Here is a 19,718-nt window from a genome sequence, read left to right on the forward strand (position 1 = left end):
TTTACAAATTTACAATATTACTATTTTGTAATATTTTGCAAAATGTAAATAATTTTAATTACAGTACTCTGTTTTTCATTACAATGATGTGAATATGTTTTTAGGGAATGTTAATGTAGGTGATTGAAACCTTAATTTTTTTTTCTATGAAACTCCCCTGTTGTTCATATTGCCTTGTTCTCCAAGCTTGCTTATATCGACGTATATCCCTCCCCCCAAAAAGACAAATTCTGTAATTTTTCCTTCCATGGAGTTAGGCTTCAAGAATAGTATTAAGACAATCAAATGACAAATGGCAATAAATATGGCATGATTAAGACATATGATTTTGTCTCAGTATCTTCAATGTTCTTGCTTTAACAAGGAGTTCTAGAGATAAGTGTTATTTTGGTTATTAGTTATTGTTACAGATGTTTTCTTGATTTGTTAATGATTACTTTGCAGATTGTTCAAGTGCCTTTTTTGCATTATTGGTCTGCATTCTCTCTCTCTTGCAAGGGAAAATACTGTGTTGTGATTTAGATAATTGTCATTAAGAGTTAGAAGCCTTTCTGTTCATATTATAGGTATAAATAAGAAGATGATCACTGACCAAGTTAAGAATTACAAACATAAAAGAAAACTATACCTGTATTTGCTTAGATAATAGGTTGGCCAGGGCACCAGCCACCCGTTACAATACTACCACTAGAGAGTTATTGGACCCTTTGACTGGCCAGACAGTAATAAATTGAATCCCTCTCTCTGGTTACAGCTCATTTTTTCTTACCCTACACATACAATGAATAGTCTGGCCTATTCTTTTCTTTACATATTCTTGTCTTTCCTCATACACCTAACAACACTGAAATTACCAAACACTTCTTCTTCGATCAAGGGGCTAATTACTGTACTGTTATCGCTCAGTGACTACTTTCCTCGTGGTAAGGGTAGAAGAGACAATTCAGCTATGGTAAGTAGCTCTTCTAGGAGGGCACTACAAAATCAAACCATTCTTCTGTAGTCTTGGGTAGTGCTATAGCCTCTGTACCATGGTCTTCCACTGTCTTGGGTTAGAGTTTTCTTGCTTGAGGATACACTTGGGCACACTATTCTTTTTTTTTTTTTTTTTTTTTTTTTTTTTTTTTTTTTTTTTTTTTTTTTTTTTTTTTTTTTTGAAAATGGTCATGGATGCCTGGTGGTTTGTTAAGAGGTTGTCTTTTCCTTTTCTGACTTTTATTTTTCAAAACCATCCTTACTGTCCTCCCTTCAGTTGAAGTGGCTATCGTGGGGGGTATTTAGCCTTGCGTGCTGTATCGGCTCCTCCATGTTGACTAGTTTTTCTGACTTTTTTCTATAGTCTATGTGTTGGATCAATCACTTTATATTTCTGTACATATTGTTCTTGTTATCATTCTTGTTAGTAAAAGAAAATTTGGTTGGGAATGCAAGTGATGTGTGTGGCAAGAAGGTTGTTGGAGGCAGAATGAGGAAGGGCAGTGAATGCTGGAGTGAAGGAGTGAAGGTAAAAGTGGAAGAGAAAAAGAGGGCTTTTGAAGAATGGCTGCAGAGTAATAGTATAGAGAAGTATGAAAAATATAGAGAGAAAAATGTGGAAGTAAAGTGCAAGGTACGTGAGGCAAAGAGGGCAGCTGACCTGAGGTGAGGTCAGGGATTGGGTCCGTCATATGAAGAGAATAAGAAGTAGTTTTGGAAAGAAGTGAAGAGAGTAAGGAAGGCTGCCTCAAGAATTTAAGAGACTGTGAAAGATGGAAATGGAAGGTTGTTAAAAGGAGAGGAGGCAAGGAAGAGGTGGGCGGAATATTTTGAAAGTTTACTGAATGTTGAGGATAATAGGGAGGCAGATATAATTGCTGTTGCAGGTGTTGAGGTGCTGGTGATGGGAGATGAGAATGAGGGAGAGATTACAATAGAGGAAATGAAGAGAGCACTAGATGAAACTAGAGTAGGAAAAGAGTAATGATTAATAGGATTAAGGATAAAAAAGAGAAAGCAATCTTAGAAGTACAGAGTGGTTTTAGAAGAGGTAGGGGTTGTATGAATCAGATTTTTACAGTTAGGCAGATATGCAAGAAATATTTAGCAAAAGGTAAGGAGGTGTATGGTGTGTTTATGGATCTGGAGAAAGCGTATGATAGAGTTGATAGAGAAGCAATGTGGAATGTGATGAGGTTATATGGAGTTGGTGAAAGGTTGTTGCAAGCAGTGAAAAGTTTCTACAAAGGTAGTAAAGCATGTGTTAGAATAGGAAATGAAGTGAGTGATTGGTTTCCGGTGAGAGTGGGGCTGAGACAGGGATGTGTGATGTCGTCGTGGTTGTTTAACTTGTATGATGATGGAGTGGTGAGAGAGGTGAATGCTCAAGTGCTTGGACGAGGATTAAAACTGGTAGACGAGAATGACCATGAATGGGAGGTAAATCATTTGTTGTTTGCGGATGATACTGTAATGGTTGCAGACACAGAAGAGAAGCTTGACCGACTAGTGACAGAATTTGGAAAGGTGTGTGAGAGAAGGAAGTTGAGAGTTAATGTGGGTAAGAGTAAGGTTATAAGATGTATGAGAAGGGAAGGTGGTGCAAGGTTGAATGTCATGTTGAACGGAGAGTTACTTGAGGAGGTGGATCAGTTTAAGTACTTGGGGCCTGTTGTTGCAGCAAATGGTGGAGTGGAAACAGATGTACATCAGAGAGTGAATGAAGGTTGCAAAGTGTTGGGGGCAGTTAAGGGAGTAGTAAAAAATAGAGGGTTGGGCATGAATGTCAAGAGAGTTCTATATGAGAAAGGGATTGTACCAACTGTGATGTATGGATTGGAGTTGTGGGGAATGAAAGTGACGGAGAGACAGAAATTGAATGTGTTTTAGATGAAGTGTCTAAGGAGTATGGCTGGTGTATCTCGAGTAGATAGGGTTATGAACGAAGTAGTGAGGGTGAGAACGGGTGTAAGAAATGAGTTAGCAGCTAGAGTGGATATGAATGTGTTGAGGTGGTTTGGCCATTTTGAGAGAATGGAAAATGGATGTCTGCTAAAGAAGGTGATGAATGCAAGAGTTGATGGGAGAAGTACAAGAGGAAGGCCAAGGTTTGGGTGGAAGGATGTAGTGAAGAAAGCTCTGGGTGATAGGAGGATAGATGTGAGAGAGGCAAGAGAGCGTGCTAGAAATAGGAATGAATGGCGAGCGATTGTGACGCAGTTCCGGTAGGCCCTGCTGCTTCCTCCGGTACCTTAGATGACCGCGGAGGTAGCAGCAGTAGGGGATTCAGCGTTATGAAGCTTCATCTGTGGTGGATAACGGGGGAGGGTGGGCTGTGGCACCTTAGCAGTACCAGCTGAACTCGGGTGAGTCCCTTGTCAGGCTGGGAGGAACGTAGAGAGTAGAGGTCCCCTTTTTGTTTTGTTTCATTTGTTGATGTCGGCTACCCCCCAAAATTGGGGGAAGTGCCTTGGTATATGTATGTATGTATCATTCTTGTTAATTGGGTTTTCAAGTATAATGTATCTTTTTATATTACCATTAATTCTTATGCTCTATATACAGTATTAGGATTGTGTACCCTGCTTCTCATAAGTCCTGCCATGAATTTGGATGTCATGAGATTCAGGTAGTAAAAGTTTGTGGCAAACATAACAACTTCTATTTGTGTTCGATCTACTGGAACCCAGACGTGGATGATTCTATCTTTCATTGTCTTCTTACCATTATGGCTAAGATACAAGAAGATGATAGAAAGGCCTCTTTTGTCTTTGTTGGTGATTTCAATACTCACCATAGAGAGTGGTTAATTTCTGTTTCTCCTACCGATCGCCATGGCTTAAGAGATTTAAAATTTGCCTCTGAATCAGGCTGTGAGAAATTCATAAGTGAAGCTACTCACAGGTCTGGTAATTTCTGTCACCTTGTATACACCGACTCCCCTGGCATTAAAACAAGTAAAGTTGGTTCTCCAGTTGAGACATCTGATCGTGCCTTGATTTCATTAGTTGTGAAGACTGAGCAGCCTGTCCTTGAGGCATCTTACTCATGTAAGATTTATATGAAATCTCAAGCAGACTGGAATGGGAATTGCATGATCTTTTGTGCTTGAATTAGTCACAATTGTTTAGTAGTGTTGATCCTGTAGTCCCTTTGAAGAGAATCTAGTCAACATAATTGATAGGCGTATCCCTTCTCGTGTACTAAAGTACCGAGTGAAGGACAAGCCATGGTTCAATGATGATTGTAGACGTGCTTATTTGGAGAAGCAGGAGGCCTATCATCTTTGGAAGGGTAACAGATCAGATTTGACCTGGAGTAATTATACTCCGCTTAGAGTTTTTGCTCAGAGAGTTTGTGCTTCAACTGAAAAAGAATATAGTTTAACCATAAAAGAAACCTTTTCTGGCACAACCCAGGAGCATAAATGTGCGAGTCATCCCTATAAATAGCATTCATTTGTATTCCAGTTTTGGAACAAATGACAAAATCGGAGGTAATTTGTATTTTTCCTAATTATACAAACCTTAGCTATTTATATATACGTGCCCACCAACCCTGTCCCCTTATTGAAGTCCTACCTCCAAGCAAAGTGAAGCCCAGTCATAGGTGTGCGAGTGAGGGGTGTAGCTAGCTACCCTCTACCCCTACCCCCCAGCTAACTAGCATATGGGTAGTTAACCCTTGCTAAATTCTAATGGCTCGTTCTTTCAGCTTCTCTGAAAGTAATACCCCTATAAGTAGCTAAGGTTTGTATCGTTAGGAAAAATACAAATTACCCCCATACTTGTCATTTTGATTAAGGAAAAGTGGGGAAGTGATGCGTGGTCTCCAAACCCTCCCTCTTCCCTAGCCTCATGCAGGAGAATGTAGCATTGTTTATATGCTTTTTACCGTGGATGATGGTTGAGGGTTTGTTGCGACGTAGGTAGTCCGGCGATAACTATGAGGATGGATCCTTTCTAGGATGCCATGCATAACATCATTCGTAGCTGATGACTTTAAGCTACTGAGGTGTTGTGGGAAGTTCAAATGAGCCTGAACCTGCGGCCTCTCCCCTATACACATTGAGTCCATTCTTTGCATGTTGATACGTTGGCCCTAGAGCATGAGAGACAATATTTCTTTGCAAATGATGTCATATTGGATTCCCTGTTCTAGCCTTTCACTGAAAAGTCCTTAGAGACCACATAGAAACTCTGTAAAAATAAGTTTTTCCTTCTTCAAAACTATTTTGTTGGCATTGGAATCAGATAAACTAAACTACAAGCACTATCTTCCAAGGTAGGCTTCTAAGGGCCATCAGATATAATCTTTCCTTTTTTCAAAGTTAAAAAGATTTTAGGACCAAGATTTTGGCACAATTCTTTCAAATCCCCCTTTGGAAAAGGATGCGAGTATTAATAAAAAAAAAAGTCATTGCTGTTCGTTCATTTGGACTATTACTAGGAACATTGGAGGTAATGTTTGTAATTTTGTTTTTGTGGGATTACAATTCCAAATTGTTCTCTGTCCCAAAATGCAGTGTGTTTTCTTGCTAAAAGTTTGGTCACTGAAGCCCAAAAAGAATTAATCAGTCTAATGAAAGCCTTGAAGGTTAGGGCACATAGTATTAGAAGGGCAGCAATATTCTTAATTTTTTAAAATCTTTTTATGGAAAGGATTTTGATGGCATCAATTGTGTATCAAGCGCATTTATACTAAAAATTATCATGAAGAATCATGGTTTGTTTATCAAGATTGCTGGGCTTTAGGTCCTATAAAGGCTGATGTTAAATCTGTCTTGATTACGTTTTTGGGTTTGGTTAATTTATATTTTTCTTAGTTTAAAGAATTCCAATTTTAGGTACAGTGTTGGGGTTGTATAGATAGATAATTAGGAAACAATCTGGAATCCCACATTTTAAAATCTATTTTGAGATGGTTTAATGCAAAAAATTTTTAGTACATGCGAGTCCAGAATATATTATTTTAAAACTATAAATTACCCATCTTTTTCCTTCACGAGCAAACCACCTCCATCATAGTGTGCGAGGCCAAAATATGAACATCATTTGAGGTTTAAAGAAATAAACAGAATTTTGATAATTTTTTATTTCTATACTCCCCTAATGTTCATATAAATACCTACCCTCCATCCCACTAACTTGTGGTGTACAGTGAACCCTCGCTACTTCGCGGTTCGACCATCGCGGATTTTTTTCATAACGCATGTATATACATATATCGCGGATTTTCCGGAAATCTCGAAAATACCGCGATGTGACCGATGGTGCGAGATAGGAGAAAGTAAGGAAAATTGAATCATGATTGATTTTCAATATAAATGAAACTTTGAAGAGCAACAAAGATATCATTGGGAGGTAGTGAAAAGTAGCCCACACAGAGAGAGAGAGAGAGAGAGAGAGAGAGAGAGAGAGAGAGAGAGAGAGAGAGAGTGTGTGTGTGTGTGTGAGGTTGTTTTATATGTAATAAACAAAACAATTTTTATAGGTTATAACACATTGGTGCATATGTGATACCAACTGTATACTGTAGACAGTTTGAATAAGTTAAGAAATGAGCGGCAGCTAGACGTCAGCTGATCTAATCACAGCCAAAAGTAAAACGAAGTCAACAATACTCGATTTTTAAACCACACCCGAAATTTAAAAACAAAAGTACATGCTTTCTTAATGTGCAATTAACTATTTAAAGAGTAGCAATTTTCTAGAATTAAATGATGTTTCCCAAAAAATAGTGGTTTGCTGATGAAATCGGATGCCATGTTTTTAGCGATGATTGAAATGGATGTAAACTCGGCATAATTTTTTCATTTCGTATTTAATTGACACTAAGAAAACTTATTTTAGTTTCTTCATCTATATGTAAGTATTGTATAAGACAAAGAGAGAGAGAGAGAGAGAGAGAGAGAGAGAGAGAGAGAGAGAGAGAGAGAGAGAGAGAGAGAGAGAGAGAGAGAGAGAGAGAGAGAGAGAATGAATCAGCTGTTGTAATTGAATGCCGTGTTTTTGTTTCGTGAGAATTTCATCGCCACGACTATAACAACAACATACTGTACTGAATTTTACAGTATTATACAGACTATACTGTAATATGATAAAGTAAAATATTTGTAATAACCTATTTTATATGAAATGGGGCTATTTTTTTTTTTTAAATTTACATTTACGTACGTAAAACAACTCTCTCTTTCTCTCTCTCTCTCTCTCTCTCTCTCTCTCTCTCTCTCTCTCTCTCTCTCTCTCTCTCTCTCTCTCTCTCTCTCTCTCTCGTAAATTGTTTTCCTGCTTTGCTACGTATGTATGATTTTATATAGATACGGTAAATAATATTTGTAATAACATATTTTCTAAAAGCTTTTACTGTAATATCATTATTTATCACTTTCATCATGCGCGTTAAATGCCTTCGTTTGTTTACTGAGCGTACTTTATTACGCCGTCGTTTCGGGCGGCGTCATAAAGAAAAACATTTCATTTGGAAGTCCTAAGAAAAATTAAGTTAAACATTGGTAATAACAAAATCAACATACTGTACTGAATAATCAATATATTCGATGCAAAAACTAACCTATACACAGATGTGTAAATGCGTTTGTTTCTTCATTATGATCAGAGATAAACGTAAACAAAACATTGGTTGCCATTTTTTATCGTGCTTTTTGGCGTGTTTAGGAAACGCATGATATAAAATCGCCTTTAATATTTGTGCCTGTTTTAGTTTAGGGTACTGTAGTACATGCATTAAGTGTTCTGTACATTAAAGGGTAGTTTGTTAACAGTACTACGTACAAGGTAAGGTTTTAAAAGTCTGAATATACATGTTAAATAAATAGGTAAATATGGTGTCACTACTTCGCGGATTTTCACCTATCGCGGCCGGGTCTGGAACCTATCTACCGCGATAAACGAGGGTTCACTGTAAAGAGAATAGGGAATACTGTAGTTTTAACTTGAGACTGAAAAGAAAAAAAGATTCGGTGGCTTTACAAAGTGGTTGCCGTTATCCATTATATTGTCTCATCATTTTACTTGAGGCTTACATATATTGAATGGAAATAAAACTGGTAATTTTTTAGTTAGGGGTAATTGTCAATAAAGCTGAGCTTCCACAGAGAAGCAATATGAACATCAGGTGAGTTTAGAAATTAAATAATGTATAAAAATTCTAACTTTTTGTATAGAGCTGTACTTTCCACCATAAACTAATTCCTTTTTACTATTAGAATATATAGAATAATGTGTAAAATATAAAATTGTTGCTTTAAAAGAAAGACATTCATAGGGAGGGAATGTTTGAATATAATTTAATGGTAAAATTTGGTATATAATAATCTTACATAATGATTTCTTTATGCAGAAGTGAAACACTCCTTTGAGATTAGACCGCGGGACCAGCCAAGTGTGGTGCTAATTGCCAAATCGGCGGAAGAAAAAAACACCTGGATGGCTGCTCTTGTCATGCTCAATACTCGCAGGTGACCTTTCTATTCACAATTTGGTTTTATGTTTCTAGTTTTAGTATTTGGTATCTTTTGTTTTGAATGCTAGAATTTTTCAAGATAAGTCATTTGTAAGACTTTTTTCATAGAGTATTTGTTTTGGAAAGAAATGAAGACAGTAAGGAAGTGTGGATCGAGGAATGAAGAGACAGTGAAAGAGGAAAATAGAAGGTTGTTGAAAGGTGATGAGGGAATGTAGGCTGAATGTTTTGAAAGGTTGCTGAATGTCGAGGATAATAGGGAGGCAGATATAATTGCTGTTGCAGGTGTCAAGGTGCCAGTGATGGCAGATTACAAGAGAGAGAGAGAGTATAAAGCCCACTAGATGAAATGAGAGCAGAAAAAGCACCTGGTACAGATGGTGTGTGAGCTGAGATGTAATAGGAAGGGGGTGTGATTTTACTGGAATGGCTTGTAATATTGTTTTAATATATGTTTGTTCCAACACGGAGTACTTACCTCAAACTACTTTCTTAGGAGTATCTGGGAACTCATCCCAACCGACCAGAATTTTGAGTAGTTTACCCTATTCTTGTTTTCTATTAGGGCTAACCTCAGGCGGAGTGATATTCGCCCTGAGGCGACCCGGGGTCGGAGAGCATGCTTGCTCAGGTCGCGCTCCTCAGTAAGTTTCTGGTCGTGACGTGATTATCATCTCACCGCGCTCTCTTCACCCAGTGCGACCCTTTGTGTCCCTGACCCTTTGTGTCTACCACGCGGTCCCCACGCGATACCCACGTGTTCATTCCCTATCCTTTCCTCTGTGTTCCTGTCTCTCTTGGTGTCTTGGTGTTGCGCGATGGAGCATCCCCGCCGTTGCCCTGGGCCTATGGCCGGTAAATCTTGTGGTGCTTTTCTTTCTAAACCCGAAGTCAATTCCCACTCCCTGTGTTCGTCGTGTAGGGGCAGAGTGTGTTCCCCTACAACCACGTGTCCGGAGTGCGAGTCTTGGACCGAGATTCAGTGGGTCCTCTACGGCACTAAAAAGAAGAAAGCTGCCAAGAAATCGTTGGTTTCTCCAGATGCCTCGTCGGAACGGGGCTCCCTACCACCTTCCCCTACCCAGAGTATGGGACGAGGTAAGTCCGTTGCGGGGAAGCGGCCCATTGCCCTTCCCCAAGAGTGAGATGTCGGTGGGGTTTGATATTGTCTCAGTTCAGGCATGTGGGGGGCCTGAGGGAGGGGTGGGAGTGTGTTCAGAAGACGAAGTCCTGGTGCCTACAGGGCCCGTCTCTACGGAAGATCCTATGTGGGGGAAGATGGGTCCAACCTTTTCCCCAGCATCCTGGGTTTGTGTTTCAGGTGCTTCAGCGACCGGGGGAGACGCCGAGAAGGAGGCAGGTTCATCAACTTCGGACCCCGCCGCATGGGAACCACCAAGGACACCCTTAAGGTCTCCCATGAGGTTAGAAGAGGAGTTCGATTCATGGTTAGTGCGCAAGATGGTTTCGCGGTCTCCCCCAGCGCCCTCGTCAATGCTCCCGCCCGTCTTTCTACAGCCCTCTTCGTCAGAGAACCGACACGGAGTTCCCCCTACTAATTTGGACGACTCGGGAGATTCGGCGGAGTCACTCTCCTCCTCGTCGTCATCCTCTTCCTCAGATTCGTCCTCATCGGAAGACGAAGGGCCGAAGTCATCAAAGAGAAAACGGGAGAAGTCCCGATCTCGTTCTAGACACAGCAGGAAGAGATCCAAGACCTCCAAGAAAAAGACTAAGAGGAGTCGCTGCTCGAAGGATAAGTGGGTGAAAATTACTGTACCCCGGAGTGAGCTGTTTAAGGCTACCTCAACCGCGGCCACTTCCGGTTGGCTCCCTAGAGCCTCATCTTCACCCTCTCGACACGATCACCGTCAGGGGATGTCGCATCAAGCCCCCCTAGACGGCTCTAAGTCCACGAAAGCTCCGACACCATCAGCCCAACGGAGGGAGACGCTCCTCCGGACGGAAGGCTTGGCCTCATCCTCGGGTGCTTCGGCAGTCTTCCTCGAGCACCAGGGGCGCCCTTTGTACCTAGAGAAGCCCACAACCACGAGGGCCCCCGTGGGACAAGGTAGACCCATGACGGATACTCTCGTCCCAGCGGATCCGCCCGCCCTGCGGGCAGACCCGTCAGTAGCGAGGCAGGAGAAGAAACTCTTTCCTTCCCACACACCCCCTCCCGCCATCGACGAGTCTTCTCGGGCGGAGGAGCTGGTAACGGAAGCCCTGGTAGAAGGAGGAGAATGCTCATCAGATGACATCTCCTCTTATCGGAAGGTCTTGGCCCTCATCAGACGGCACCATAGGTTAGATGAGCCCAAGCCCTCGGCAGAGCAAGCCTGGCTCTCTGGGCTCAGCAGACTCGTAGACAACCCGGTACAGCAGAAGCCTTCCTTGGCGCTCTCCCAGCACGGGACGTGAAACTAGGGATGGAGCACATTGACAAATACCTAGCCAGCCAGGCGGACGCCCCTAGGAGTCAGAGTACCTCGAAGCTACTTCCGGGCCTTAAGACCCAGAAACGTTTCTACGTGCCGGAAGGACGTCGCGGGGGACCCCGCACAGTCGAGTCGGCAATCACCATGTTGAACCAAGGGGCGGTGGAGGACAGAGCATCCTTGGCCCGAGTTTGCTTTTCCCTAACGGAAACTTCGATGATGGAAGACATGGCCCTAGATCTGGTCTACGTGTCTTCTTGGTTGGACTGGTGGGCCTGCACTCTGGTGGGTTTCCAGTCCTCGCATGATCTCTCCCTGCCTGAGAACCAGTCCTTGCTAAGGGAACTGATCAGTTCAGGGGGTAAAGCGTTAAAATTCCTCTCATACCAATCTCTCTCCCAGGCCGCCAACTGGATCCTGCGGAAGAGAGACACAATCCTGAGCAAATTGGTAAGGAAGTTGCCCGATCGAGAAGCAAGGCTGCTGAGAAACTCCTCGGTTTGGGAAGAGTCGGTGTTTCCCCTCAAGTCAGTTGAAGAGACTATGGAGAGGGTCAGAAAACTGAAGGATGTAGGAGAACCCAGACCCCCTCCCGTAAGATGTCCAGTTCACAGGAGACCCTCGGCGGACGTCCCCCATACCTCTCATGCCTCACCAGTCCAACCGAGGAGAGAAGCCCCAGCGGCTTCATGGCCCCAGAATCCACAGCCCCCCCCGTAGGGGTAAATCTACCCCTCAGTCTGGCTTTAGACCCTCCTACGCCAACTCTAGGAGAGGTCGTTCCAACCGCTCCTCTAGGAGGAGATAGGAAGAGAGGCCCCCTACTCCTACCAGAGCCTCAAGTAGGGGGATGCCTCAGACACTCTTGGCAAGCTTGGCGGGATTACGGGGCAGATCCCTGGACCGTAACAATTCTGAATGAAGGATACAGGCTTCCCTTCCTGGCGGAGCCGCCCCCTCTAATTCCGGCCCAACAGGCGGAGTGGTTGGTGCCCAAAGACCCCTTGAAACGTGCAGCATTACAAGAGCAAGTGTCGGCCATGATCACCAAAGGAGCTTTAGAACCAGTCGAGAATCCTGGGCCGGGGTTCTACAGCAGGCTCTTCCTGGTGGAGAAGTCGACGGGGGGGTGGAGGCCAGTCATAGACCTGTCAGCCCTCAACAAGTTTGTGGCAAAAACCGACTTCAAAATGGACACTGCGAAGACGGTGTTGGCGGCCTTGAGAGAGGGGGACTTCATGATGTCCCTGGACCTCAAGGACGCCTACTTCCAGGTTCCCGTTCACCCCTCCAGCAGGAAGTTCCTGAGAATAAAGTGGAATACCCAAGCCTTGCAGTTCAAGACTCTCTGTTTCGGGCTGTCGACAGCTCCTCAGGTCTTCACGAGAGTCTTCACAACAGTTTCAGTCTGGGCACACGAACAGGGCATTCGCCTGATCCGGTACCTAGACGACTGGTTGTTACTTTCAGCCTCAGAGGAAGCACTGAAGGAGCAAGGCGCGAAGCTGCTACGGCTCTGCAAGGACTTGGGTATCACAGTCAACCTAGAGAAGTCGCAGCTGACCCCCACTACCAGGATGACCTACCTAGGGATGGTCCTGGACACCCAGGTGGTGAGAGCCTTCCCCTCCCTGGAAAGGCTGGACAATCTAGACCAAGTGCTACAGTTCTTCCTAACGAGCCAACCCAGGAGAGCCAAGGATTTGCAGAGGTTATTGGGCCATCTAGTGTCACTAGAAAAGCTAGTCCCACGGGGGAGGCTCAAACTCAGGGGTGTTCAATGGAACCTGAAGGAACTCTGGGCCCCAGGGGAGTCCCCGCACAAGATAGTTCCGGTTTGCCCAGAGACGAAAGAGGTCCTGCAGTGGTGGCACGACAGAGCGAACATCTTGAAGGGAATGCCCTTCGCGTCCGATCCTCCGGAGATGTTGTTATTCACAGACGCATGGAAGGAGGGATGGGGGTGCACACCACCTCAACGAATCAACGAAAGGGAAGTGGTCCCTATCGAAGAAGGGACCCTACACATAAACATTCTGGAGATGATGGCCGTTCAAAGAGCATGTCAGGAATTCGTGCATCTCCTCCAGGGAAACACCGTGGCATTGATGTGCGACAACGCCACGGTGGTGGCCTACGTAAAGAAACAAGGAGGACTAAAATCCAAGGAGCTATGCACTCTCTCAACAGAGCTACTGGAATGGGCTGCAAAGGAAAGGATGGAAATTACAGCCAGGTTCATCCCAGGGAAAAAGAACGTTCTAGCAGACGGCTTCAGCAGGGTAGGCCAAGCAATAGGCTCGGAGTGAACTCTACACCCAGGAGTAGCTCGGACAGTCATCCTAAAGTGGGGCTCACCGGTGGTAGACCTCTTCGCCACTCGTCTGAATGCACAACTCCCCGTGTTCTGTTCTCCAGTTCCAGATCCGATGGCTGCGTTCGAGGATGCCTTCCAACATCCTTGGGACAACCTCGACGTGTACGCCTTCCCACCCTTCGGAATGCTCAGGCAAGTGCTCAGTAGAGTGAGGAGGGCGGTCAACCTAGAGATGACTTTGGTAGCGCCCTGGTGGCCGAAGAGAGAATGGTTCGCAGACTTAAAAGAACTAGCTCTCCTTCCCCCTTGGCCCCTCCCGGACAAGCCAGACCTCCTCCGTCAGCCTCACTTCCAGAGGTTTCATGAAAACCCTCGGTCCCTCCGCCTACACGCGTGGAGGTTATCGAGCGGCTCCTGAAGAAGGAAGGGTACTCGTCGAGGACCGCATCGAGGATGTCGGGTTACCTAAGGCGTTCCTCAGTCGCAGTGTACCAAGCAAAGTGGGCTGTCTTTTCGAAATGGTGCGCCTCCCGGAACATCAAACCCCTGAGGGCTTCTATTCATGAGATAGCCGACTTCCTGGTATATCTGAGAGATGACGTAGGTACATCTATCCCAGCTATCAAAGGGGTTCGAGCGGCGTTAGGGCAGGTCTTTCTCCTATAAGGCATTGATTTAGGGGCCTCCAGACAGATTTCAATGCTCATCAGGAGTTTTGAACATTCATGTCCCCCCCAGGCAACAAGGGTGCCCCATTGGGATGTGGCTAGAGTGCTCTAAGCCCTGTCAGAGCCGCCCTTCAAGCCCCCTCAAAGACACCCTGGACAAAGAACTTACCCTCAAGACGGTCTTCCTATTGGCCGTGGCATCGGCGAAGAGAGTTAGTGAGTTGCACGGGCTGTCATACGAAGTCTCGCACTCAAAGGGGTGGCGAGAAGCAACCTTTAGGTTCGTGCCTAGTTTTGTAGCCAAGACTCAGAACCCATCTTGTTGGGATCCTAGATTCGAAGGATTCTCAGTACCAGCGATCCCTCGTTCAGACAACCCAAAGGACTTGATATTGTGCCCAGTCAGAGCAGTGAGGAAGTACCTGGAGAGGACATCCAGGCTCTGTCCAGGGATCAAGAGTTTGTTCGTTTCAACAGGACGGGTGAAGAAGCCAGTTTCCAAGAATTCGATCTCCTTCTGGCTACGACAGGTGATCAAGAGGGCCTACGACACCGCAGGAGCCCCTCTCTCAGGCAAACCTAGTCCTCATGATATTAGGGGCCTTAGTACCTTGTTAGCCTTCGAAAAGAACATGGCAGTGGGCCAAATCCTGAAGGCAGGCTTTTGGTCCAGACAATCCACCTTCACGGAACACTACCTGAAGGATTGTTCGAGAAAATCTTTGGACAGTTTCGCCCTTGGTCCAGTCATTTCTGCTCTCCAGAAGATCTAAGGTCATAACCCCGGGGAAGCCGTGGGCGGTAAGTCCAAGAGACACAGGTTCCTTCCTTACCTTTCCCCTTATCAACCTTCCCCTGTTCCCTGATTACCTTCCCTGAAATGACTCGGAAGACCTTAGCTGCCATAGGACACGTCATAGGCAAGGAATACGTCTCCAAGGCGTTTTTACAGAGGTAAGCCACTTGGACACTAAGTTAGTTTTTGGGTAGTTTTCCCTATTTTCGAGTGTTTTCTATCAGTGGGTCAGCGGAACTTAGCCTCCTATCTAGGTTCCCCCTTGTTGCTTCCATCATTCCGGTCTCGGAGCCCTGCAGTACACTCCCACCTCCTAAGGTTTGTCTCCTAAGAAAGTAGTTCGAGGTAAGTACTCCGTGTTGGAACAAATCACAAATTTTAAGTAATTTGTATTTTTCCTAACAGTACTTACCTCGAACTACTTTCGGGTTATGGCCCGCCCATCTTACCCCGAGTACCCTGCAGGGCTGAAGAGAACCTCTCCGTTGAAACTTACTGAGGAGCGCGACCTGAGCAAGCATGCTCTCCGACCCCGGGTCGCCTCAGGGCGAGTATCACTCCGCCTGAGGTTAGCCCTCATAGAAAACGGGAATAGAGTAAACTACTCAAAATTCTGGTCGGTTGGGAAGAGTTCCCAGATACTCCTAAGAAAGTAATTCAAGGTAAGTACTGTTAGGAAAAATACAAATTACTTAAAATTTGTGATTTTATGATGTTAATGGTGCCAGTGGACTGGGTATGTGTATGTGTATTATTATTATTAATTGCTAAGCTACAAACCTAGTTGGAAAAGCAGGATGCTAAAGCCCAGGGGTCCCCAGCATGGAAAATAGCCTAGTGAGGCAAGGAAACAAGGAAAAGTTAAATATTTTAAGTACAGTAACGCTATTAAAATAAACATTTCCTATATAAACTATAAAGACTTTAACATAACAAGAGGAAGATAAATTAGTTAGAATAGTGTGCCCTAGTATACCCTCAAGCTAAAGAACTGTAACCCAAGGCAGTGGAAGACCATGGTACAGAGGCTATAGGACTACTCAAGAATGGAGAACAATTGTTTGATTTAGGAATGTCCTTCTGGAAGAGCTACTTCCCATAGCTAAAGAGTCTTCTACCCTTACCAAAAGGAAAGTAGCCACTGAACAATTATATTGCAGTAGTTAACCCCTTGAGTGAGGAAGAATTGTTTGGTAAATTCAGTGTTGTCAGGTGTATGAGGACCCAGGAGAATATGTAAAGAATAGGTCAGACCATTCAGTGTATGTGTAGGCTAAAGGAAAACGAGGTGTAACCAGAGAGAAGAATCCAATGTGTACGATCTGGCCAGTCAAAGGACCCAATAATTCTCTATCGGTAATATCAAACCTACTACCTATATGAAGGTAAGGAAGATGTATATGAGTGACTTTATATTCAATTTTCAGAATATAATTGAATATAAAGTCATTAACAAGAACATATGTATTTAAACTAATTAAAAAAACATAGGTGCTTATCTTATTCACGAGAATATTAACTGTACAATTTATGAATTGACTTAGAAGTTTTTAGATTATGTATTTACTGTATAAATAAATTTTACCGCATATGGTTCCTTGGAAATCAAACTTAATCTGAATGAAGCCAAGGAATATTGCAGCTAAATTGATGTTCATTCAGATGTATATGTTTTTATATTCATTTTTTTCTTTAATTTCAGTATGTTAGAACGAACCTTAGACAGTATATTATTAGACGAGGAAAAGCAGCATCCACTAAGACTGCCAGATTCGTCTGTTTACTTATTTGCTATTGAAGATTCAGAGTGTAATATAATCATTGAAGAGAAAGAAAACTCAGGAACCCCTCTCATCAAGGTAAAGATAGAATATTAGAGCATGGAATGAGTATAACTAAAATATACACTTGATAAAGAATATTGTAGATAATTGCTGAACTTTGTCATTTGTTTTCCTTGGTTGTTTTAGGATGGTAGTTATAGCAAATCTTTCTTTCAGGGAGCAACTTTACCGAAACTTGTGGAACGGTTAACATACCATATGTATGCTGATCCAATGTTTGTACGGACATTCCTTACAACGTATAGAAGCTTCTGTACACCGGCTGTAAGTATAGCAATTCTGTGTTTATAGAGTTTTATAATTAGTAAAGTACACATTATTTAACTTTTACAGTATTTATAGTTTGTATATTTATTTCCTGAAAAATTATCGAGATCTTCATCTTCACCAGAGAAAATTCCTGTACACTGTCAGTGCTTACCTTGCTAATATATCAACACAGGGTAATGTATTGTATCCTAGAAATTGTATATGTAGATTTTTGTATAGAATGTTATAAAATCCAAAATCTAAAAATGTTGGAAAGGATTTAATTTAAAAATATATTCCATATGAAATTATGAAACATATGAAAGAATATAAGTATGTTATAAAAGTAACAGACAGAGAATAGTAAAAGTGGCTTAGATAATCCTAGAGATGGGATACAGATGAGTACCTTGACTAGGTGGCTCTAGTAGTGGTGATGGATTTGAATGAATTTAGATTAATAGTTTTATGTGTATTTTTCTTCATCACTTACCCTTTTATTATAATTAGCTCTAGTGAGTCATGAAATCATTGGAGATACCTGTCCAACGTTAAGAGAGAGAAATGACAAATAGCCTATAGCATTACCCTTAAAGGGTAGGATTGACCTTCTCTTAGAAGAGCTGCTTACCAGATCTAAAGTCTCTTCTACCCTTACCAAGAGGGAAGTGGCCACTGAACATTTACTGTGCAGTAACCTCTTGGGTGAAAAAGAATTGTTTGGTAATCTTAAGTGTTGTCAGGTGTATGAGGACAGAGGTGAATATGTAAAGAATAGGCCAGACTATTCGGTGGGTGGGTGTGTAGGCAAAGGAAAAATGAACCGTAAACAGAGAGAGGGATCAAATGTTGTACTGTCTGGCCAGTCAAAAGACCTCATAACTCTCTAGTGGTAGTAGCTCAACGGGTGGCTGGTGCCCTGGCCAACCTACTACCTATAACCTATAATTACCATCGTTTATATGAGGGCAGGATTTATGTAAAAATTTGAGAACCAATTTGGAAGCCAACATAGGAGTGTATTTAGAGCTGTTAACCTCCTCTTATTTTTAGAAGTAATGATAGTAAATGAGTTGAAGCTGTTGAAATAAATCTTTGGTTAAGTATATACTATGTAAAAAAATTGATTGGTCAAAAATCATGGAAATATATAGAAATGGTAGAAAATTTAAGCAAAGTGAAAATATACTGTACGGGTTTAAGTACTTTGATGAAGGAAGGTATTATTAACAATAGCTTATAATTATTATTATTATTATTATCATTATTATTATTATTATTATTATTATTATTATTACAGTATAATAATAATAATCATTATTATTATTATCATTATTATTTATAAAAACAATTAGAATAGCGCCAACGTATCCCTGCGTGTCGTAAGAGGTGACTAATAAGGACGGGACGAGGGTGCTGGGAACCCCCTCTCCTGTATTATAATCCTGTGAGACATCAAAGAGGTGGATCTGAGGCGAGAGTGACTGCTTCCCGCACTCTAGTTTTGGGGTGTTTGAATGTGCATGGATGTAGTACGATAGAGAGAAAAAGATGTGAGATTGGAAGGATGGATATATTGGCCTTTGTGTGAGACAAAGATAAAAGGGAAAGGAGAAGTTATGTTTGGTGAAATGTCTGGTAGTGTGTCTGGGACTGAAAGGGGAAGAGCAAGAGAAGGTGAGGCTTTATTGCTGAGTGAATGGATGACAGGTAAAGTAGTGGAATGGAAGGAGATATCATCTTGGTTAATGTGGGTAAGGGTTAGGTTGGGTAGGGAATGTTGGGCTTTTGTCAGTGCGTATGGGCCAGGTTGTGAGAAAAGTGAAGAAGAGCGGAATGAGTTCTGGAATGAATTAACTAGGTATGTAGAAGGACTGGGTAGGTGTCATTGGGAAGTGTGGCGTACCAGGTGAAAATGAAAGTGGTGAGAGACTGGTAGATATGTGTTGAGCAAGAGATGGTGATAAGTTCTAGCTTTTTCAAAAAGAAAGATAAAAACAAGTATACATGCGTAAGAGTGGCTTATGGAAGAGTGGTAGAAAGGGCATTAATGGATAATGTGTTGATTAGAAGATTGAAAGATGTGCACGTGTTTAGGGGTATGGCTAATGGTATGTCTGATCAGATTTTGGTGGAAGGAAAATTAGTTGTAGCAAAAGATTGGGGAAATAGAGTAGGTGGATGTAAAAGGGAGCTAGTGAGGGTGGAAGAGCTAATAAAACAGGGGGTAAAAAGTAAATATCAGGAAAGGTTGTAAATGGCATATGACGAAGTGAAAGTAAGAGAAACTGGTAATTTAGAGGAGTGGAAGTTAGTAAAAGAAAATTTTGTTGGGATTGCGAGTGATGTGTGTGGCAAGAAGTTTGTTGGAGGCAGCACGAGGAAGGGCAGTGAATGGTGGAATGAGGAAGTGAATGTAAAAGTGGAAGAGAAAAGAGGGCTTTTGAAGAATGGCTGCAGAGTAATAGTGTAGAGAAGTATGAAAGATATAGAGAGAAAAATGTGGAAGTAAAGCGCAAGGTAAGTGAGGCAAAGAGGGCAGCTGACCTGAGGTGGGGTCAGGGATTGGGTCATTCATATGAAGAGAATAAGAAGTTTTGGAAAGAAGTGAAGAGAGTAAGGAAGGCTGGTTCAAGAATTGAAAAGACAGTGAAAGATGGAAATGGAAGGTTGTTAAAAGGAGAGGAGGCAAGGAAAAGATGGGCAGAATATTTTGAAAGTTTACTGAATGTTGAGGATAATAGGGAGGCAGATATAATTGCTGTTGCAGGTGTTGAGGTGCCGGTGATGGGAGATGAGAATGAGGGAGAGATTACAAGAGAGGAAGTGAGGAGAGCACTAGATGAAACGAGAGTAGGAAAAACATCTGGTATGGATGGTGTGAGAGCTGAGATGTTGAAGGAAGGGGGTGTGACTGTAATTGAATGGTTGGTGAGATTGTTTAAT

At 42.7% G+C, this 19,718-nt stretch overlaps 1 protein-coding gene across 1 annotated transcript in view; it reads left to right on the top strand.

The window, feature by feature from the left end:
- Nucleotides 1-19,718, top strand: part of LOC137657293 (son of sevenless homolog 2-like) — a 454,104-nt gene that overhangs the window by 169,130 nt on the left and 265,256 nt on the right. Inside the window, 3 exon segments of the mRNA XM_068391627.1 lie at nucleotides 8,338-8,455; nucleotides 16,382-16,538; nucleotides 16,680-16,787. Of these exon segments, the coding sequence (XP_068247728.1) occupies nucleotides 8,338-8,455; nucleotides 16,382-16,538; nucleotides 16,680-16,787 (383 nt within the window).

The sequence above is a fragment of the Palaemon carinicauda genome, chromosome 18, assembly GCF_036898095.1.
Source record: "Palaemon carinicauda isolate YSFRI2023 chromosome 18, ASM3689809v2, whole genome shotgun sequence".
Classification (NCBI taxonomy): Eukaryota; Metazoa; Arthropoda; class Malacostraca; order Decapoda; family Palaemonidae; genus Palaemon; species Palaemon carinicauda.